Source organism: Aspergillus eucalypticola, assembly GCF_003184535.1.
Source record: "Aspergillus eucalypticola CBS 122712 chromosome Unknown BO83scaffold_11, whole genome shotgun sequence".
NCBI lineage: Eukaryota > Fungi > Ascomycota > Eurotiomycetes > Eurotiales > Aspergillaceae > Aspergillus > Aspergillus eucalypticola.
The window spans coordinates 866,340-886,835 of NW_020290285.1; the positions used below are offsets into that span (position 1 = coordinate 866,340).

Genomic DNA, 20,496 nt, shown 5'->3' on the forward strand with positions numbered 1-20,496 from the left:
CATCATTGGATGCTAAAGTCCCATTTACCGGCATCTATTCCCTTGAAAGTCTCACTGTAGTTACTGGTCTCTGCATCGTCTTTGCCGTTCCGATGCTATCCGGAAGAAAACATGCCCCTGTTGATGCTACTCCGAATGCCAAGAGCCCACTCTTCCCCCACATCCATCACTCTCCTGCTCTTCAGGCGCGATCAAAGCAACGTATTTCATCTACCATCTACCCTTGGCTACAGCAATCCTGAAAAATTCCTACCTTAAAGTTACTTTCTGCTCGAATTCAAAATAATTGTCAATTAGCACTCATCTTGACATCTAATAACAGCACACCATGTCATCCCCCAACCCCGTCGATGCCCCGCAACATGTCCTACAGCTCCTCTCCGAACTTCACAAAAAGTCCCTAGAACAAGAAGCTACGATTTCCAAGACTGGCAAGTTCATTTCTACGGCTGTTCTCGGCAAGCTGGAAGGCAAAGGCCCTGCCGTCAACCCGCAAGCCGAATTTGACCAACTCATGCTCGACAAGTTCATCGCGCTGGACGAAGACAAATGCCAATTTACCTATCAGCTGATCAACTCCATGGGCGCCACCAATATCATCGAAGCAGGCACCAGCTTTGGGGTTAGTACTATCTACCTTGCTCTGGCTGTCGCAAAGACCACCGCGGCGACAGGCAAGTCTGGCACTGTCATCGCGACGGAGAAGGAGAAATCAAAGGCAGATATTGCGCGGGGCTACTGGCATCAGTGCGGTGAGATTGTGGAGAAACAGATCGATCTGAGAGAAGGTGATCTGCTTGAGACCCTGAAGGAAGGGCTGCCGGAGATTGATCTTCTCCTTCTTGATAGTGAGTTCTCTGATCCTTGATAGACACTCCACATGCTAACTGAGATCCGTAGTCTGGACTCCACTAGCACTTCCTACCCTCAAAACCGTTCTCCCTCGCCTTCGACACGGTGCAGTTGTTCTTACTGATAATACGATCTCCGGCGCTCAGGGCTACGCGGATCTGCTGTCGTTCTTGAGATCGCCTGAGAATGGCTTCCGCAATATGACTTTGCCTTTCACTAATGGGTTTGAGATGAGCGTTTACCTGCCGCAAGGAGAGTAAACAGAGAAGCAGGGTCATAAGCAGTGAGGATGAAGTAGAACGTATCCAGACCAAGCTTGTACATAGTTGCATGAGCTCCTTGACTCAGTAATAGTACATATTCACTTGACGCATCTCATAGACTCAACACGAAGTCATGGCCTGACCTGCCTCCTGGTCCGCAGATTCCAGTTCCTTTCCTGTTTTATGTGCAATGAGAGCTTTCAAGAACTCATCGACATCCTGGGCACCACTTAGAGTCAACGCTCCACCTTCAGCATCCTCTCCTCCGCTAATCCGAAAGTATGGCACACCGTGAACGCCCTCCCGACGAGCCCTCGCCGCCATATCATCAACTTCCTCCACTCCCTGCCCCTGCTCAAGCCAGGTCCGGACTCTCGTTTCCTCCAAATACCCCTCACTAGCGTACACAGCAATACGCACCAGGGTTTCAACATCAGCGATATCCAGCTCATCCTCGAAATGAGCCCGGAAGATGCCTTCGGCAACAGCCGTAGCGATATCGCGATCGCCACGTCCATAATTCTCTTCTTCCCGACTAACCGACTCGCTCAACAACATCACTTGATGCGCACGTAGACTATTTCCGAATCGTCCTTCGAACTTGAATTGGATCCCTTCTTGTACACCTAGTCGCTCCAACCGAGCTTTTGCGGCAGGAACTTTTTCGGCTCCAAGTCTTTGGGTCATTCGCTCTGTTGCGTGTGATTCGATTAGAATTGGCCTCAATTTTGAAAGATGTAAGGCGACAGACCTATGTAGGGAACGCTTTCCATCGGAGCATCGCGGTCTAGAAAGTACGGTTTCCAGGAAATGCGAATGCGGTCTTGGCTTCCACCGGGATAGGTTTTCTGGTATAATCGGATAGCCTTGGTTAGGCGGCGATAGCCAATGTAGCACTGTCGAAATGAAAAGTTTAGATTGAACTAGGTTTTAGAAGGCATGGATGGAATGTGACATACCCACGGGCATACTGGATCCGAGATGACGGTGATTTCAATGAGTGCCATGGTTGCGGGGCAACCTGGATTGAAGGAAATATGGTTGGGAGGGATGGGAAATCTAGGCAGAGGAAGTTTATGGGTTATATAAGTAGTGCTGGTACTTGATTCGGGGTAGGACGAAAGATGCCGACTAGAAGAGTGGCGTTGTAAATGTAGCTGCCTCAGAGAGAGACATGTTTGACTGATTTTAGGCGGCAATCATCCGCCGATCGAGCGAAGCTAAGGTTCTTCGCTGAACGCTAGCAAGAGTACATGTACGGACCAGTCTGCTCAAGCTTGCTTCTATTTCTGTATAATTTCCCAATCATAAAGAGATATCACAGATGCCACTGGATGATGGCTCGCAGTACCAGCCACAGCAAGAAGTACCTGCATAGACTCAAGGATATTCTAGTCGGGCCACTCATGCTGCGTCCCCCTCCTGCCCCTCCTCGGATTCGGCGGGAATAACCTGCTCTGGAGAAATTCCCATGCTAGCCAACCAGTACTATCATTGCCTGTAACTCTTGCATATCGATACCTGCAGACCCCACTGAGCTTCGAGGCAAATGATTCCCAACGACACGGTGGAGCTAGTTGAGCTGGACAGCGAAGTGCAGTTGTAGGGCACCAACCTTCAGGCCAACAGCTTGACACATCTTAACTACGAATTTTCTGTACCTCCTTACTCCTATCTTTTACGTCGACCTTGCCAGTAACAATTTCAAACCGAATTATCTTCTTCTTCGACTGATTACAGTGTCTGTTAAGACGAGATGGGTGACGGAAATACCTTTGACAACAAAGATAACACGGTTCACAACCAGGCCGGTAGTCAAATTGTTTATGGCAGTATATATAACAATACTTTCTATACCTATGATCAAGGTATATTATTCGGTCAAGCTCCTAATTACTGCACTAGTACTAATATCCAGTCACAGATGGCACGCGGCATATTGCTGAGGATAAGGTAGACAAAGATACCGTCCAGCACCCAAATTAATTATCACAGACTAATATATCATCTCTGATATCAGTCTCATCTTGATCACAGGCTCCTAGAAGCAGCCGCCAAAGGGGAGACTGCGAAAGTGGAGCATCTACTGGACAACGGCGCAAACGTTTCGGCCGCGGATTCGCAGGGCCACACAGTGCTTCATGTCGCTGCATCTGGAGGACACGCTGATATTATCAGCATCCTCTTGCGGCGAGGGGCCGACAAAAATGCGAGAAACCGTTCTAATCACCGTCCTTCGGAGCTCGCCAGATTGCTTGGTCATATTCCCCTTGCGAACAAGTTGGAGCTGAATTTGCTTTAGAGAAGCGGTTTAACAGCTATTTCTATTTTCACGAATCATAAAGGATATTCGCTCTTAGCAATTTTCGATCTTTCCCTAAAGGCACACAAGTCTACTATCGATGCAGATAGAATTCTTGATGAATGGAATGCAAGCATCTTCTAATTTACCGTCTCATCCCATACGAACAAGATACATAACTCAGCGACAAATGTTGCGATCTCGTATCATATTGCGGTAGAGCACCAAGAGCCCGTGTTTAAGTACGCGCGTCTACCGTGCAAACGCCCCAAAGTTCATTCCCCCATTGATAGTCTGCTGGCCTGCCTGGTTCATGATGGAAGCTCCACCATTATTGAAGTTGAAGACAGGGCTCTAGAATGCAAATTAGCAGGCGTAGCGGTGAACATCAAGCAGCAGATTCTTACACTCGACTTCTGCTTCACGGGTACCTCAACCATCATCTTCCTCAGTGCACTAAGCACCAATCCGTATCCTTCATCATCCTCCCTCGACCGGAACTTGCAGATGTTCTTATGATCGGCTTGGATGGATATCATGTCTCCGCGACCGGGGATAGTGGCAGAATTGCGGTCAACCACCTTTGCTCATGTTAGCCTGACTATTGAAACTTCCAGGATCTGCAGTTCATTTACCATTACTCCCTGTGTCCTCAATTGCTCATAGAAGAAAGTGGTCAGGATACTGTCGTCGGAATTATCACGTTTTCGCAAAACGTTCGCGAACTCTTCGATCAGGTGCTGCAGTGTGTCTGATTTACTCTTCAGGTCCGAGATGTTGGCCTTGCTGCTCTCGAAAATATAATCTGCTACTTTGTTCAGACGAGACACCCAGTTTGCGATTTCGGAACCGCAGAATGGGGTTCCCAGGAAGACTATTCCTCGGACGTGTTTGCTGATAATCTGTGTATTGTCGGAGGGGGAACTGCGGTTGCCTGCTACGATAGCCTTCGATGGCTTGTTAAATTTCCCCAACATTGGGAATAAATGAAGGGTTGTCAACTTACCTGTGCGCAGACCAAGCCGCCCAAGCTATGGGCTACGAAAATTATCGGGCGCTCTGGCTATTTGGCATCCTTAGTGACGATACTCAGAAGAAGTAGTATTGCTTCTTACCGAAGAGGCTCTGAACCGCGATAGCTGAGCACAAAGATCCTCAGCATTTCCCACAATTCCGTTCTGCGATAGAGCTGAGGTGAAGCTGACCACCCGTGAATCATATCCAAAAGTCATGATACGGGTCTTGGGTAAGTCCTGCGGAAGAAGGGCTTGGGGCCAGCACACATCGTCGATCGTCCAGGTTGCGTCGCGACTTCCGCCAAGACCGTGGACAAAGACGATACTGAACGCAAGTCAGCGATGGGAAAGGAAAAATTGGCTTCTAGGGATTAGTCACATACTCTACCTCCGCTTCGTCGGAGTCGTACAACACTTTAATGCCATATTGAGGTTCGCTCTCACTGGCCTTTGCCGAGCTCCGGAAGATAGTCATGATGAGTGTCTGCTTTATGCAGAGAATGGCGGGGTAAGTGCTTGAAGCTCTTCAGTCAGTCACTGAGGATGTAAGTGATATGGTTCCATGTCTTGAGTGCCGAAGGAAGCCGGAATGGCTTTATATCTGCCTGCATAATACGTGAATAGCCAGGCACTCAACTTGAATCTCGCTATAGGTATTGCCCGCCCTCTTTCCTTTCCTCTGCCCCGCCCATTCCTTGGGCATCCTGCTGGTCTACCAGGCGAAAAAAGACAGGTCCAAGCCATCATGCATATAAGCCCGGCGGATGTCGATCATTCGCAAGTCGAGATGCTGTTGGCTGCTGATGCGGCCATGTCACCCTAAATGAACCCGAGGTCTCCGAGATAGCACCATGGAGTACCATGTTTTTAAAGCCCTGTTTCTCCAAGGCTGGAAATTTTAAGGTGGGCGTGACTCAATTGTACGTGGTCAAGAATCTCTTTTGAGCGAGTAATATAAGGCTCCAATATATGTGGAACCTTCTATGATGTTGTCTCCATTGGCCAGTGAGGCACATGCAACTTCCCCTCATTCTTGCATGAGGCCATTTCGTTTTTCGTACCTCGCCACAGAGAATTTCACCCTAAATAGAAAACCCAGAAGATGCAATAACCCATCGCTATAGCATAGCATTTTGCGCTCTCGGCAAAGGTTGTCTTGGTCGAAGATGACAGAATAACTCTCACATCTATAGAATCAAGCGGACATTCCGAGCTGAGTAACTAATCGATTACGTGCCACAACCACGCTGTTTGTTCCAATAGTACCCCATTTCGATGGTGCAGTAATATCGTTCGTCACATTTAAACATTATTCATAATATGTACCAATAGTCCATCCCAGATGTACTACGCCGAGTCCACTATATCATTAAATCATATCGAACCTCTCTTCAACGGAGTAACCTCATCCACAGAACCCAGTCCAGCCATACGCACGCCATCCTTCCCTTGAATTTCCCCGAACATAACCTTCAAATTTCTCAACTCATCTGGAACATTCTCTCGACCTCCCAAGCAGCCCTTAGCCGCCAGATCGTCTAGCCGTGCACTGGCTCGAGTAGTACATAATGTCTGGAACATGCCGGTCATGCTAGCAGAAATACCGTTGCTGATCAGCGCGTGTCCGCCAAAGAGAATGAACGCCAACGCCGATCCAAGGCACACAAAGTACGTGGCGATCAGGCGTGCCGGTCGGCTAAAGGAGTACACGTTCACCGTTAGATTGTTCGTAACGGTAACCTGGGTGGTTGTTTGATTCATGGTCAAGAGGGAGATTGTAATGTTTTTTAACAGATCTTGCATTGAAGCGCCTGTAATGTTGAAGGTTGGTGTGTTTGATGGGCCTGTGTATAGGTCTGTCAGGGAGATGATAGTGTTGGCTGATGGCTGGCCGTGGATGACTACATTTGGTGAGCCTCAATTGATGTTAATCTATTACTTGCATAAAGGAGTACTCACTGAGCATGTCAATGTATCCTGAGAGTGCCAGGACCAGTGTGTCCTGGATAGCGGCCAAATTCGCCCGGCGGAAGATGTCAATAACATTGCCTCCGGTGTCTCCCGTCGTGGTCGCATTGATTCGCGAGTCCAAAGTCCCAGTCCGAGGAGATACGCCACCATCGTCGTACATATACGAGCTGTTTAGCTGGCGAATTGGGTTAACCTCTGCCGTGACGTATTGTTGGCTCCCCGTGTAAGTGATGTGCAGATTGTAGGTCGCCTCGAATGCTCGGCAGGTGAGGTTGTCGTATTCATTGTCCCTTTTCCAGCGCAGGCCGAAGTCAAAAACATTTTCTGAGCGGTTTGTGCGAGCAGCACTGTCTTGCGATGCGATGTAAAGATACCCTCTCATGCTCGTCTGAGGGTAGGTCTGGTTGACCCAGTTGTAGAGATCTGGAGAGGAGTAGTTGCGGCACTCGAAGCTGGGGCCCAGTATGCTAATACTGTAGGAGCAATCGGTAGCGCACGGAGACGAAGCTGGAAGGTAATGCCCCGCCATCATGGCCTGTCTTGCGACGCGGGTAAGCTTATAACTAGGTCCACTATTTAAAAGTCGTTAGGGCCTCTGTCCACAGTGCAATCAATAATCACGTTCAGTCTAACCTATAGACATCGTAAGAATTGGGCTGCCACAGTGCTTCGGTCATCATGCCAGCAAAAGTGCCATTTCCAATGAAGGCTGGGTCAAATGTCGGAACCGATTGGTTGGCCAAGGTATGGAACGACTTGGACTCGACGGTCAGGGCACCCGCTGGGAAGATCATGGCGATGGGGATACACCAACATATTAAGGCGCAAATAAACGGGATAGGGGCCACTGTTAGGAGCTGCACATTTCCGAGGTAGAGGGGGTTCGTCAGCACTGAGAGGAAGGCGTCAATGTCGCCGATGCGCATCGGGCGCGCGCGCAGGTCCTTCCACAGCATCTGAATGAAAGACATTCCCAACGCGGCGGCCAGAAAGGTCCGGAACCCGTTCACGAATACAACAGATAGCGCTGTCACGTATGGCTGCTTGATGGTCTTTTCGACTTCACGCTGGTCTAGCCAATGAAAGAGACCGAGATGCATGGATGCCACAGAAGCCGCTGAAACGCACAGTTAATAACCCATCCATTTTGGTGAAGTATAGGCGCCGACATAACAAGGCACCTCATCCTCTACATAAGGAAAGCCTACCTAAGAGAAAGCAAGTAATGATGGAACTTGGAGTCATCCACCCAATGGTCCAGTGGGACGTGCTGGATGTGCCCTTTTCGAGCGTGGATGCGACCGACGAAGGGGTTGCTGGAGGTTCATCGGAAAATCCTTTTTCATTTTGGGGTACAGTAGCCTCTGCGTGTGCATTCCCAGTTGAGTTTGTATTGCTCTCCGATACTACCTCTACTTCCCGTTCTCCTTGATCCGCCAGTGTATAGTGATGCTGAGGCGCCATGAGGAAGGCTGCAGTCTGCCAAGCGGACGGCGAACAAAAGTGGACGAACGGATTGCAAGACGGCCTCAAGACATTTAAGGCCCGGCTCATCTCCGAACAAAGGACGAAAGTAGGCCAATGCGGCGCAGCAACCCCGCCTCCAGGGATGAATTGCGAATTTGGCCGCAGGGCCTAGATAGGCTGAGCTTCGGAACGGGCCACCCTCCAATGCGTTAATGGATCCCGGTGCAACAGAGACTTAGGACATGCATCCGGACAGCAGCATCACATGGAGGGGAAATTCAGCTAGAGCAGCCGGGTTGAGAACACAGCGAGCGTGTCAGCGCTAGTCAGCAACGGCGCAGCATTAGCTCCAACCGGGCCCTGATCGTGAGGTTATTCCCTGCATCCACCCACTTTCAAACGGTCAGCTATTGGCTGGAAAAGCCATCGCAATCAACGAGATACCTTTAATAACCATCCGCAGGTGCGCCAGGCAGGGTTCATCGCAGGCCACGTACACGCGACCGAACAGTCGGGTGGAAGCACTGCCTCGCTCTGCCTGTCTGCCCGCAGTAAATAACCCATTATTCTCTGGTGAATGCACGTCTCAATACATTGAATCCATACTACGAAAATGGCTCGGAATAATTAAACAGCGTCTACCCAGGACTGGTCGTCCCAGGCTGGCATGCATTTGATCTGCTTTGGCGGCTCTTTCTGCCAATGGACGAGCTCATCATGAAGGGAATATCGCCCTTCCAATATCGTATGAACGTAGCCCTTCTCCTCCTTAGCCCTCAATGACCAGCGATACTCATATGCAACATTCACAGTGGGAATAGCAAGCACTTTCCCAAGACCCAGGCGCCAGAGATCTTGTGCCAGCAGTGTAGGCTCCCCCATATAGCACTCATCCTCCTCTGAATACCGGAATTCCACATGCCCGTCAATGAATGGGCCACTGTCTAAGGTAACCATTCCACCCCAGCAGCTATAGACCTGCACGGGAAGATGCTTAGCAAAGCGCTCACGAGTGGGACCATGATGGGAGAAAAGGTTATGAGAGTCCCATATCTGCCCATCAGATGAAATGTCAAAGAAGAGATCTCCAGAGAGGTCTCGGGATACCCAAACATCATGAATGACTCCTTCCTCTCTCCAGTCAAATGCACATGTCATTGTCGCATCTTGCACCTTTTGCTGGTACACCAACTCTAGTATATCCTCTGCGCAGATACCGATGTCGTTGATAAATATAATCACAGGATCGTGGCCAAAGGGACTGCCCTTCTGTCTGGCTCCTGTGATGAGAGGCTCGAGAGCCATGTTCCGAAGTTCGGATAGGTCCTTGATGCGATTTTCCCCCGGGCCAAGCGGGTTTATCGGGCTCCGGGAGAAGTAGTATCGCACCCCCATAGCATCCAGCTCCGGCTTCAAACGAGACAGGATCTCATATGTTCCGTCTGTTGACCGACCCTCCACGATCGACAAAGCGCAGTGTTCCGGCCCCAGGTATCGAATAGCCTCCAGAATGCTCCCCATTAGAGGGAGAATAATATGAATCACTTGGTAAAGGTTGAGGGCAAAGAAGTATTGGATTTTGGGGTGCTTTCCGTCGACTGGAATCAGTGTATGGTAACGCTGGCTGATTTTCGCGGGACACTCAAGGTGAGCTGTCGCAGTCATGTTATGGTTGATGATGCCGCACACAAACTGATGGAGCTCGACTGGGGTGTAGTCGCTTTCAGCCTTCATGCGCGAGTGGAGGTCTTCGGATACTGATGCAATGTCGAACCCAGTGCACGAGCTATGGGCACGAGTCGCTAACCACCGTGGTTTCTCATCGCTGAGAAGAAGGAAGAGAATAGCTGAGGCCCCAAGAATTAGCAAAAGCCTTCGCCATGGTCTTGGGCGTCCGAATGTCATCCTGGCTCAGGCATCAGAGGAATTGAAGATTCGCGCAGACAAGATGAAACAAACGGGTTGTCAGTATTGATTCGGGAGTATCGGTCTTTAATAAACAAAGCAAAGCCTTGACGCCCACACTAACATTATAGCATCATTAGCATGGGTGCTGGATCTACATTGTGAACTTCCCTGACGGGTCCTGAATCCTTCTCCGCAAATGTTGATTGTCAGCGGCGGTTGTAAGCAATGATACCAACTTGATACCTACTGGCCAGAACTTCTCAGATCGAGAATCGCACCGCTCAGGGCTGTGTTGTCTCGGCAGTGCATTCTTGTGACGACGATGCCAACTGCAAGAAAATCACTGTTTTGTTAGCTTTTTTCTGAAGTGAGATTTCTCTCTCAATCTAGCTACTTGTATCTGACGTGGCTTGCGCCAACAGGCTCAAACTGTCTGCCCTACCAGATGGCGAACAAAGTCAAAATAAATTTAGATGGATGGTTAGTAGTTGAGATGATTGAGGCTTCTGCCTGTAACTTCGGGTAACAATACAATACAGATATGGCCCCAACAGACCAATTTCGACTATGAACCCTTTAGTATATTTAATATCAAAGTAGTGCGCAATGGCGGCTGCACAGTGGAGATGCGTGTCGCCGCAAAGCTTCTCTCATTCGAGGAGCATCCACCCTACCACACCCAGCCTAGCCGGGGTCCGCGTCACTAACTTCATGAACGGCGCGTAACGCCAAGCGGAAAGTCAGCTGGAGTGGAGATTCAGGGGCTCGTGCTTGCTTTCAGTTCTTCCGACTCTCCGAGGGTCCCGTCCAGAGAGCATTCAGCCTTGCGCCGCGGAGGTCGATCGGAAATTTGCCAAGTAAGAGGCACAACTCAACGCTCTAAAGCTGACGTAAAAGCACCTACCCTATATGTATTAGCCTCTTGTTCTTGAGTGCTTATGGTGTCAATGGCCAATGCTCTTTATTAATTGAGGATAATCAATCTTCGTTATTAGCTGTTTGGACTGATTTAAGAATTGTCTGTTTCATCTCGTTCTCTGCCCCTACGGAAACGAGCTACCCGACTTGGAATCTCGCGAGCTGGTCTAATCTAAGCCAGTCTAGCTCAACAGATTGGCGAATGACCTTCCGTTGACCCACTCAATCTCGAAAGATTAAAGAAATAATGGAGGGAGGAAGAAGACTAAAAGAGAGAAATAAAATAACGATTCTCGGCCGATCACACCCTTTCACCTTCATGATGAGCTTGTGTCCGCCCTACAATATGGAGGGCTCGCTCGCTCCCAAATAAAGGAGATTCTGAGACAGTCTTAGTGAGCGGAAGGAATATTGTGGGCTTCCACGCAGGCGCTGATAAGAACCACCAAATCTAGCTTTTAAGGCCTACCCCCTCTCGTGAGATAAGCCAATCCTACTGCTGCATATATGCAGGTCAGCCCTTCACCTCTATCTCCTAGTTCTGATGCTCTATACGAGGGTAGTCGTGCCTGCTCCACAAACTTGGCAACCGTACTGCTTAGGCCTTCCACTTCTGAGGTAGAAATCATTAAGATACCTTGACCTCGAAGTTCAGTTAGTCAGTGATCAGCGATACCTAAGGCAGAGTTTCGTTGTTAAGTCTTAAGTTAAAGTTATAAGTTCACCAAACCAGGAACCACGCAACGCTATAATCATGGTGACCTGGTCAGGTGATCTACATTTCCTGTTGGGTATGTATGCTGATTGGGTCGATCTTGGGTAACTCAAGATTTGCGGGATCATTGAACACAAATCTCTCTGTGTGATGGCTGTGCAAGCCATACCCGGCTTTGCGCGTCTCGACGATATGCTTACGCTTATGCTTACGCTTAAAGCCTCGGAGCACTCCTAGCAAGAACCGTAAACAAGCATAATTTGGTTGTGGGTCAGATCTGGCACCTTGATCCAATGGTAGCAAGCCCGGAATTTTCCTCTTCTGATACATCTAGTCTAGGCTCGAGAAACCCTGGCCAATACTCTTCTGTAGACGCCCAGGATAACACCGTAGCTTATATAGCACTCGCCAGGCAAAGGTTTATGTATGTTGGAGCTTATGTGGGTTAAACGCCCGTAAGAAGGCTAGTCTGCTTGGACTCCCACATATACACAATTGCCTTTATGTACCGATCTTCTTCACTGACATCAGGCCTGAGCTACCCGTATTCGACAATTGGCACGCCTGTCTCCTGGCTCGGCATAGACATATAGACCTGTTCTAGCATGTCATACCTGCGGGCATACGGGGTTACCCTGAACGGAGCAAGGGGCGCTGCATAACTTTGTCTCAATATGGCAGTAAGCTGTCGCTGATCATTACTTCACACGGCTGCCACCGGCTCCCCAATTGGCAATTGGCCTAAGTGTAAGGCGTACTGCGATGGTATGCCAGACCAATATAAAGCTTCGATGGCTGCACGAATACTTCATGTGTAGAAGTCCCCACTAGACCGATCTCAAGAATACATCTGCAACAATGACTACATTTCTCGTGCAAGAAGACACGTACAACACGAACAACAACGAATTCAAGATACGGGGAATCTCGAATTCTTTTAGCACTTTCGTCATTGACTTCAAGGCTTTCTTTGGTGTCAAGCCCCAGCATGTCAGCCGGAGGTTTAGTGTTTCCCTCTCAGTTCTCAGCTACCAGCCGAAGGTACGTAGTCCGTTTCCGTTTTCATCCCGTCTCTCGGATACCAATACCACCGTATAGATCTATAACCCTCGTGCCGACTGGGCAGTAACTGCTGCCTTCAACTCGTTCCAGGCGCTCCAGGCTTCAACTCACAATTCAGTGCAATGCTTTGCAACCATCGGTACTGGCTCAGGCACCGACGCCATTGCAGCGCTGGATGTCTTCCCTCACCTCCGCAGCATCGTCATGACAGATCTCCATGATGAAGTCGTCGACAAAGCTAAGATCAATCTAATGTCTGCCACTGAAAAGGTAGATGGCCGGGTGAGGGCGGTTGCCAGAGACGCTACTGGGCTGTCTGGTCATAACTTAGTGCCCCTCAAGGGTCAGGTGCCTTTTGACCTGATATATGAGTGAGCTTTCCCTCACGAATCTCACGATCCTGAAGCCGAAGAATACTGAACAATATTCTAGAAATCTACCCAATATTCCCCTACCGGATGACGCTGATCTCATGGACGGTCAAACCTCCTCGACCTATTTCGATTGCTCAGACGTGTCGGGGGTGGTTCCCCCGTTTGTGTCCACCGCTCTTCTTGACCTCCATTATGTCTGTCTCTTGCAGGCGAAGACTTTCAATCTGCTCACCGAAACTGGCGTCGTCCTGTCAAGCATGGGCGGCAGAATCCCAATCGACACCATGCTCCGGCTAGCAGATGCAGCAGGTTTCACCGGGAGAATCCTGTCCATGTCTTGGAAAGTGCAGAGTGAGCCAGACTCGGTGATTGAAGGGTACGCGACTCAGCAGGAGAAGGGGCTCGGACCGGTAAGTTTACTACCACTTCGCATTATGGGCTTCCTAGTCCTTAGGAAGTTGGAATAACAAGCTAATCACGAACGTGCAGTTCTATTTCTACCGCGTGAGTACGCTACGGCGCGTGTTCGGTCACCTAACAGCGGCTGAGGCCGGACTTCGTGCGCTGGAGATTGAGAGCGAGCTTTTGCCTAACCGATTGGATGCAGTGACTGCTTTGAAAGCTCACAAGCAAGGTATAGATATCGGCCACCCAGTTGTCGTTATGGCCAGCACTAGACATTGAGGTTGTCTTGTGATTGATTGTTCGTTATCGGTGTTACCTTTTTACGACATAGCTCGAGCCCGGAAAAAGAAAATCGGAATCCGTTTAGGAAAGGATTCTGTACTAAAAGTACTTGTTGCTTTGAATGAGTTTGATCGCGGGCTTCCGTCGGTCTTTTAGTTCAATTTAACTTGCATTTCCTCCCAAATTGGCACCTTCTCTCAGCGAATTGAATAAATTCTTATTTTGTTCTCAGACCATCCACTTTGTCTGACTAAATCATGAATGTGACATACAAGCTCACTTTATCGATCTTGGATTAAGTACTCATGTGAGAAGGTATCTAGCATTCCCATCGAGATAAATATGGTACAGTCCAAAAATCCCTTCCCGTAGCTTTTAGGTCGCAAAGCGACTTCTGCTTCGAATCTTTTTTCCGTATTTAAAGAAAATGTACCTGTAATCAAGCTATTAATTCAACATGCATTAGTCCTTCCGCACTTGACTTACGGAAATGGAGCCATAGCAAGGCTCAGGAAAGCAAGCAAGGATGTAGCCCACTGATCACCCAACTTGTGGTACACTAGCAGTGTGATGTAATTGTCAGCTACTGGCAGAATGCCTACCCATTACAGTGAGACAACTTACTCGCCACGCCAAAGAGAGGAAAAGCAGCTGCAAAGGTACTCCTGGTAAAGCTGTTGGCACCAAGCGCACTGGCTGCGTACAGTGGATAAGCGTCCACGAAAAAGGTAAAGACTCCCTGAAATACGAAGATCATTCTAGCCAATGTGTCAGTGAGAACGCCATCAGGCATCCAGTCTTTGAGACAGTGTCAACTTACCCAGCTCCAAATACGGCGCTTCCAATGATAGGCGCAATCCAATGGACCGAAGGGAAGCTAGTACCTTTCAGTCATTTGCCACGTCTTAGGGGTGAGATAATGTAACTCACGCTGTCCATCCAAACCAGAACAACCCGATCGTCATGAGCGGAGCTCCGATGACAGCGGGTGCTAGACGACTTTCCGGCTCATTGTTCTCGGTATTTCCTTCCTCTTTGTGGCCTCGGGAGAAGTAGGGGTAAATCTTGCAGCACCTGCTCCGCTCTTAGTCCCAAATTGCCTCCATGATGCAAGAAAATCTGCGCGTCCACATCGAGTTGCTCATCACCTACCATGGATCAATCAAGACCGCCATTATCATCCCCACCAAAAGACCTGTGAATGCCAGTCCCGACTGGCATAGCTCGAAATTATAGGCGTTGCCGTACACCACCCCAAACGCTCCAAAGAAGAGATACTGAACGCCTAAGGCGATGGACGAGAGTAGGCAAAGATTGAGACACATGGGCTCCATGAGTAATAGCATGAATGGCCGATACAGTGAGTGAAGAACAGTCTAGTTCAGACTCATGGTTAGCCAGCTATAAACGAAGAATTGTGGTATCATATCTACCTTCAAAACAGATCGATCCATCTTTTCGATCGCTGCCCTCCATCGATCGTCTCCAGTTTCCTGCCGCAACTTGCGAGCCCTGCTTCGGAGCAGCACTGGCGCATATGTCTCGGGAACGAAAATGATAACGAGAATAGACTGGATGCTGGACCAGATGAGCAAGACGTAAAATGACCACCTCCTGTACGCTCGTTAGACTCGATTTGCTGGGATTTTCCAGGCCCCAGGGGGGTTTCTGGCCTACCATAAGGCCCACGAATTTATCAGCCCGCCCAGAATAGGTCCTATGCTGGCCCCGGTACTGCAAGCCATTAGTCGCAAAGCGATACCACAAGCAACGGATTTCGTACAATGGTGAAGCTGTGTATAGCAGCATGGGGGTGTGCAAGGTGCTTTTGGTGTACATGTCGCCCACGGTAGCCCCCGCGACCGAGGTAAATGCCGCCCCGGCGAGTCCGTCTAAGAACCTTGCGACTAGCATTGTTTGAATATTGTGAGCAGCAGCACAGGGTATAAGGAAGACAATGTAGAGAGGAAGTGAAACGAGATAGATGGGCCTTCTGCCGTAGAACTCCGACAATGGGCTCATTACTACTGGTCCCCATCCCAGTCCAGCAATGTAGAAACTCAGTCCGAGAGTTGCGACGGTTCGAGAGCAATTGAATTCGGTCATGATCTGATTGTACGTCGCTGTGTAAAGCGAGCTGGTGACGCATACGCACACCGTCATTGTACTCACTAGGCTCACGATGATCCATTTGCGCTTCGAAGTCATAGAGTGTGGGTTTGCTGGATCATCCTCCTCCCAGTGAACCTCGTAATCGTTCTGGTGCTCATGTTCTTCACTTTCACTGTTGATAATCGCCTCCTGGTCACCGAGCTCAGCCTGAGCCATTGTGCAAGGCATCGCCTTCCGGGCCGGACGGGATGATGATCTTTCGTGGTGGGGCGCGCATGGCGCTGAGAGAAAGTGCGAGTTCGTTCTCGGTCGACTAATCTTCTCTTCATGCAGATAAGCATCAGGCAAACCGGGTTGTTGGGGTGTTGGGCGCCACTGGTGCTCGGAACCGGATTTTAACATCTCATAGGGTTCCGGGTAGTACGCCGGACTCTGTATTTGGAAATAAGCCGAGATAGGTCTGGGAGTGCAACGCAGAAGAGGCCTCACAGAGACATGCGGTTGGAAGGTGGTACAAAGCATGGGCAGTGGGTTGACAACAGCAAATTCGCCGACAAGGAAATCAAAATGTGAGGCAAACATTGACTTCTATCCATTAGGGTGAACGCAGCATTCACTGCTATCTGTGCCGAAAAGAAGTACTCAGGAAAAGTAGTGGCATTGAGAATTATCGAAATAGCGATTGCAGGTGAGTTTTTGTTCCTGGTCAGATGTTGCCAAATTTTCAATCAAAAGCCATGACATGCCATTTCACCTTGGATTATCTCTGAGATCATCCATGTTGAGGACTTGTGTAGCCTGCATTAGTCTCTATTTACACTGAAGAACCGCCATCGGTGACACTAGTATTCCGGTCCACGTGGATGAAACCAGGTGTATATAAGGCCACGTCACATATCCTTTTCATGGTCAGATCTCTTCCCCGGCTGCTCTCCTGATCGCCGTTGTTACTTCGGTTGGCTTCGAGAGGAAAGGACTATGGGAGGCGTCGAGGAACTCTGTGCGGATGGGATAACCTGCCGCCCAATCCTCCACCATCATTTTCTGGATTCCTAAGTGGATAGCATTATCCTGGGCACAGTAGAGGTAGGTACTGGGAACTTCTTTCCAAGCAGCATATGTGCATGGGCTGAGGAAGGCCTGATAACTGTGCGGACGTAAAGATTCGACTGCCGCCTGAGCATCTTCTTCTGATACGTCATTGTAGAAAACCTCGTCTGGTCTGTCTGGGTTAATTTCCAGGCGATCCGCAGAGACATTGAACCACGGCAAGTCGATCCCCCCGAAAGCGCCGATGAGAGATTCCCCTTCAGGAATGATAAACGAGCAGCAGAAGAAGATATGAGCCACGCCGCCGGCTTGGCCGTTATTCTGCCGGCTATCGCAGTCCAACCCCTTGACGGCTTCGCTTGAAGGCACTCCTCCGTAAGAGTGTACTACGAGCACGACCTTCTTGCCGGCATCGACTAGACGCTCTAGATGGCTTCGTATCTGGGCCACATCGGCAGAGAAGTCTGGCAAGTGCTCAGTTGGTCCCACGGAAGGAAGATGTACGAGGTCCGTCTCGTACCCCGCAGCTTCGAGTTGGTCGATCACTCTGCGATAACATTTCGGGCTGTGCCATGCGCCCGGCACGAAGACGATAGTGGGAAATGTTACCATAATAGGATTCTAGCAGAAAGAATCTGATGCCAGAAGTGGATGGATATTTGGTGCTCTGGCAGGGACATAAATGAATACGGGGAAGGCTATGGTGGCGGGTGACCGCATGCGGGAAAGTCATGAACTCATCACGGCAAATGGCGGTTTCGTATCAACCCGAGGATTGACTCAATTGACGTGTCGATTGGTGTCGGTGCAAACTAGTTGAGTACCGGGAAAACATCGGATAATGTGAATTGGCCTATGTCGATGCAGAATGTCTGCAGATGCGGGGGAGGAAAAATCTTCCATATGCGCGTGCTCCGGGCTTCATTCTGAGTATGCCAGACCCTTCAATGAGAATCCCTCAAAATAAGGGTTGGGCCTACATGGCCCACTAATTTCATTAAAGAAATCAAGTAAGTAGGATAGCAATACTTAGAGCTGTCAAACCAGGCGGCCGTCAACTGCAATATGTGAGTGTAGATATATCAAGGGGACGGCAGGCAGATGAGGCCAGACCCACGGAGCCCTCATTCTCGGAGCGGGGCAATGCGAAGGTGGGGGGGAAAGCATCCCGTGTCAGAGAGCCCACGCTTCTCGAAGATAATGTGCAATTCGTTAAGTAGCTAGCTTCAGTGTGCCTTTTTGTTTAATACTGTGCTGCAAATGTACAAATTTTTGGTGTAGGGAGTGGCAGCGACTCCAATTTCTAGGCCACCAAGGGACTATCTCACGAGCTGAGCCCAGAAGTAACCGTAGCGGTATTGGAGTCCAAAGTCAGTGTATCAATAGATTGTCAAAACAAATTGCAATCCGATGATAAAGCACACTTCCGCGGAATGGTCCAAGCGCAAGAGCCGTCCATGTGTACCAGGCTAGCCGTGGCATTTGCAGTCTACCTCATACACCAAGTTAGCAGCTCAGGCAGCTACGTACCTTGCCTGTCCATATGTCCTCGTAGAAGACTAATTAGGGTGTATACTGTCCCTGCATTAATCCACTGCCAGGGTTGTCCGATCAGCCATAGTCACGATTGTAAGTGTCGATCGAACCTGAACCAAGCCATATTCTAGAGATCGAGATGAGCATAGGGAAGAGGTAGAAACCAGGGGGGAGGGGGGCAAGAATCCTCATGCGTCGAATAGTAGTTAACTTTCTACAAGCTTTGTTCTTTTTGCAGGCCATTCCCTCTCCCTGTAATAATAATATTATAATCACTCCATCAAATGACTTGGCTCACATGACTGGACCGTCCAGATGCGGTTAGCTCCAACATACCTATCACCCATTTTATGCCTCAGGCAGTTAGGTGTCCAACTCAAGATGAAACACGGTTGCCTATTCAGGAAATAGTCAGGGGCAAAGCCCCAAAAATGGAACAGAATGGATTCCAGACACCCTAATGGAGGATTGAGACTGCCAGTCTCAACCTCGAACAACTCATTCAGAACAAGAGGCTGCGCCCTGTTAATCGCCCCCCAGGTTCACTGTCTAACTCTGCTACAGCTCGAAACCGCAAAGACACCTTAAAGGGTTTTCGAGAATGGGTCAGTGGGGAATGGACAGTTGAAAAGGGGATGAAACTATTCCCGGCAACAATCTCGAACCGCCCAGGGGCACCAGGCCGTGAATTGGACCAAACAGCATTCCGCATTCACTCCCCCTGGCTGGTCCGTGCTTAAGCCACTAGTCCTGGCAATGTCTTATCCCCTTTTGAGGGCGCCAGAGAGCAGGTTCGATTCAGAAGGCGACCCTCGCGTCCCCTTTTCTATCTTCCCCTTCCCCGTCTCTTCCCTACGGCTCTGCCCGTTCCCCGGAACTTGCATATCAGGTCCCCCCAATGGAATCATCCCAAGCGTTCTCTCTCTCCCGGCGAGCAGTCGCTATTGCGATGCCTCTGTGGGCTCGCGACGACTCAGATTCCTCGTCTGGCGAGAAGCCCGTCAGTAACTTCCTCAAGAGCGGCGTGCCAGGCATCATCGTTGGCATGTGAGTACTGCGTGGCTTCTTCGCCTGCGACCTTGGACATGCTAACAACGGTCCCTAGATTCTTCCTAATCGCAGTCTCTGTATGCTGCTATTTCCTTTGGCGCAACAAAAAGCGAGATGCCAAAGAAGCCGCGGCGGTACGAGACTGGAATGATGCATGACCTCGGATGATCTGCAGCATCATCGGCAACCATTCTCGAAGTTGTGCTACCAGGGCTGGACCTATTCTTCCTTCTCTCTCTCTCTCTCTCTCTCTCTCCCTACCTCTCTAGCTCTACTTCTCTCCCATTTTCCTCCTCCCACCCCGACCTCCAGCTCTTTCTCTCTTGCTCCGTTGCTTTCCATCGGCCTTCTTTCAGTTTCTCTTTTTTATCCGGTCTCTGGAGTTCAAGTGGGTTCGGTTCTCTTATACCTCTGTTATCGTCCTCGACAAAGTTTGCATGTCTGTTGCCATAGCATTTTTCAACTGGTTCGCCATACTACGTTTCGCATGGCTCGTCGCCCATAAAATACACTGAACGCATCAACGAACATGTACTCTCAATCCTACGTCGCTGCCCTTTTGATGTCTTGGCGCCTGGCCTACCCAATCTGCCATGTATTATCATCCAATTGAGGCTGGCACCCCTTGGCCGATACCTGACTTAGGATGGCCTAGCGACAATCACTCACTCATCATTTCTTTCGTACCCTCTGTAGATCGTTCTGTACTGATGAGTGCATATATTGTACAGTATGCATTGCATGGTTGTTCTAGAAACAACATCGACAAATTCTTTTCAACGGTTCTCAAGATAGCTTATGCTTTCCCGTTTGAGCTAACAGAGTTTGTTTGGTTCTTCCGTTTTGGGAAAGCCTGGTATGTGGGACCACTCAAAAAGGAAACAGGCCCACGTGAGAACCAGATTTGTACAACTCACTGAGATCCTCACAAACCAGAGATACTCCCTTACAACCGTCAAACTGCATATGGCAAGGTCTCAACGTAGTAAATCAGGCCAAAAATGATAATTTCTGACGTGTAACTGCTTCACGCCGATAAGCAAGTTTAAGCATCTTATAAGACATCTGCGGTGGGTAAGAAAAACTCTGCTCTGAAACATAACCCATAACAGTGGCCACCGAAACAGTGTTCCACAACCTCACTATAACAAGAAACATAACACACTTCCCCCTTCAGCTAACTCTACATATACTACTACCCGCTTCTCTCCAA

The 20,496-nt window shown here is 49.4% G+C and overlaps 10 protein-coding genes across 10 annotated transcripts; 4 read left to right on the forward strand and 6 right to left on the reverse strand.

The window, feature by feature from the left end:
• Positions 1 to 328: 328 nt before the first annotated feature.
• On the forward strand, positions 329 to 1,112 carry BO83DRAFT_311867 (O-methyltransferase; the record flags this gene model as incomplete). Its single annotated transcript, XM_025527495.1, has 2 exons — positions 329 to 848; positions 901 to 1,112. The coding sequence occupies 2 exons, from the start codon at positions 329 to 331 to the stop codon at positions 1,110 to 1,112; spliced, it is 732 nt and encodes a 243-aa protein (XP_025388654.1).
• A 123-nt stretch (positions 1,113 to 1,235) lies between these two features.
• On the reverse strand, positions 1,236 to 2,122 carry BO83DRAFT_426850 (DsbA family oxidoreductase; the record flags this gene model as incomplete). Its single annotated transcript, XM_025535308.1, has 3 exons — positions 1,236 to 1,807; positions 1,867 to 2,011; positions 2,075 to 2,122. The coding sequence occupies 3 exons, from the start codon at positions 2,120 to 2,122 to the stop codon at positions 1,236 to 1,238; spliced, it is 765 nt and encodes a 254-aa protein (XP_025388655.1).
• Positions 2,123 to 2,372: 250 nt separating this feature from the next.
• On the forward strand, positions 2,373 to 3,663 carry BO83DRAFT_437238 (ankyrin repeat domain-containing protein). The gene is made up of 3 exons (XM_025536004.1): positions 2,373 to 2,983; positions 3,040 to 3,068; positions 3,136 to 3,663. The coding sequence occupies exons 1-3, from the start codon at positions 2,872 to 2,874 to the stop codon at positions 3,415 to 3,417; spliced, it is 423 nt and encodes a 140-aa protein (XP_025388656.1). The 5' UTR covers positions 2,373 to 2,871; the 3' UTR covers positions 3,418 to 3,663.
• On the reverse strand, positions 3,502 to 5,342 carry BO83DRAFT_378278 (esterase/lipase family protein). The gene is made up of 6 exons (XM_025531209.1): positions 4,817 to 5,342; positions 4,533 to 4,758; positions 4,424 to 4,480; positions 4,053 to 4,364; positions 3,825 to 3,998; positions 3,502 to 3,771 (listed from the first exon to the last, which is right to left on the reverse strand). The coding sequence occupies exons 1-6, from the start codon at positions 4,906 to 4,908 to the stop codon at positions 3,670 to 3,672; spliced, it is 963 nt and encodes a 320-aa protein (XP_025388657.1). The 5' UTR covers positions 4,909 to 5,342; the 3' UTR covers positions 3,502 to 3,669.
• A 465-nt stretch (positions 5,343 to 5,807) lies between these two features.
• Positions 5,808 to 7,868, reverse strand: BO83DRAFT_311836 (uncharacterized protein; the record flags this gene model as incomplete). The annotated part of the gene is made up of 5 exons (XM_025527494.1): positions 5,808 to 6,334; positions 6,393 to 6,976; positions 7,038 to 7,159; positions 7,253 to 7,521; positions 7,613 to 7,868. The coding sequence occupies 5 exons, from the start codon at positions 7,866 to 7,868 to the stop codon at positions 5,808 to 5,810; spliced, it is 1,758 nt and encodes a 585-aa protein (XP_025388658.1).
• Positions 7,869 to 8,480: 612 nt separating this feature from the next.
• Positions 8,481 to 9,996, reverse strand: BO83DRAFT_27887 (glycosyltransferase family 69 protein). Its single transcript, XM_025527088.1, has one exon. It carries the CDS (start codon positions 9,774 to 9,776, stop codon positions 8,499 to 8,501), a length of 1,278 nt encoding a protein of 425 aa, XP_025388659.1. The 5' UTR covers positions 9,777 to 9,996; the 3' UTR covers positions 8,481 to 8,498.
• Positions 9,997 to 12,270: 2,274 nt separating this feature from the next.
• On the forward strand, positions 12,271 to 13,532 carry BO83DRAFT_360448 (uncharacterized protein; the record flags this gene model as incomplete). Its single annotated transcript, XM_025529403.1, has 4 exons — positions 12,271 to 12,453; positions 12,511 to 12,845; positions 12,907 to 13,258; positions 13,338 to 13,532. The coding sequence occupies 4 exons, from the start codon at positions 12,271 to 12,273 to the stop codon at positions 13,530 to 13,532; spliced, it is 1,065 nt and encodes a 354-aa protein (XP_025388660.1).
• Positions 13,533 to 13,867: 335 nt separating this feature from the next.
• Positions 13,868 to 16,049, reverse strand: BO83DRAFT_337500 (MFS transporter; the record flags this gene model as incomplete). The annotated part of the gene is made up of 10 exons (XM_025528475.1): positions 13,868 to 13,968; positions 14,022 to 14,094; positions 14,160 to 14,293; positions 14,356 to 14,412; positions 14,466 to 14,609; positions 14,688 to 14,911; positions 14,969 to 15,149; positions 15,213 to 15,269; positions 15,319 to 15,644; positions 15,708 to 16,049. The coding sequence occupies 10 exons, from the start codon at positions 16,047 to 16,049 to the stop codon at positions 13,911 to 13,913; spliced, it is 1,596 nt and encodes a 531-aa protein (XP_025388661.1). The 3' UTR covers positions 13,868 to 13,910.
• Positions 16,050 to 16,392: 343 nt separating this feature from the next.
• Positions 16,393 to 17,719, reverse strand: BO83DRAFT_27921 (alpha/beta hydrolase). The gene has a single exon (XM_025527089.1). It carries the CDS (start codon positions 17,307 to 17,309, stop codon positions 16,557 to 16,559), a length of 753 nt encoding a protein of 250 aa, XP_025388662.1. The 5' UTR covers positions 17,310 to 17,719; the 3' UTR covers positions 16,393 to 16,556.
• Positions 17,720 to 19,131: 1,412 nt separating this feature from the next.
• BO83DRAFT_426858 (uncharacterized protein) lies at positions 19,132 to 19,441 on the forward strand (the record flags this gene model as incomplete). Its single annotated transcript, XM_025535309.1, has 2 exons — positions 19,132 to 19,280; positions 19,339 to 19,441. 2 exons carry the CDS (start codon positions 19,132 to 19,134, stop codon positions 19,439 to 19,441), a joined length of 252 nt encoding a protein of 83 aa, XP_025388663.1.
• Positions 19,442 to 20,496: the final 1,055 nt, after the last annotated feature.

Excerpts from the sequence above, each read along its gene's own strand:
- BO83DRAFT_437238 (XM_025536004.1), top strand. The coding sequence starts at position 2,872 with ATGGGTGACGGAAATACCTTTGACAACAAAGATAACACGGTTCACAAC. Across the intron at positions 2,984-3,039 it reads TTTCTATACCTATGATCAAG|ATGGCACGCGGCATATTGCT; the intron begins GTATATTATTCG and ends ATCCAGTCACAG. Across the intron at positions 3,069-3,135 it reads GGCATATTGCTGAGGATAAG|TCTCATCTTGATCACAGGCT; the intron begins GTAGACAAAGAT and ends CTCTGATATCAG.
- BO83DRAFT_378278 (XM_025531209.1), bottom strand. The coding sequence starts at position 4,908 with ATGACTATCTTCCGGAGCTCGGCAAAGGCCAGTGAGAGCGAACCTCAA. Across the intron at positions 4,759-4,816 it reads TCCGACGAAGCGGAGGTAGA|TATCGTCTTTGTCCACGGTC; the intron begins GTATGTGACTAA and ends ACTTGCGTTCAG. Across the intron at positions 4,481-4,532 it reads CGCGGTTCAGAGCCTCTTCG|CCAGAGCGCCCGATAATTTT; the intron begins GTAAGAAGCAAT and ends GATGCCAAATAG.
- BO83DRAFT_27887 (XM_025527088.1), bottom strand. The coding sequence starts at position 9,776 with ATGACATTCGGACGCCCAAGACCATGGCGAAGGCTTTTGCTAATTCTT.
- BO83DRAFT_27921 (XM_025527089.1), bottom strand. The coding sequence starts at position 17,309 with ATGGTAACATTTCCCACTATCGTCTTCGTGCCGGGCGCATGGCACAGC.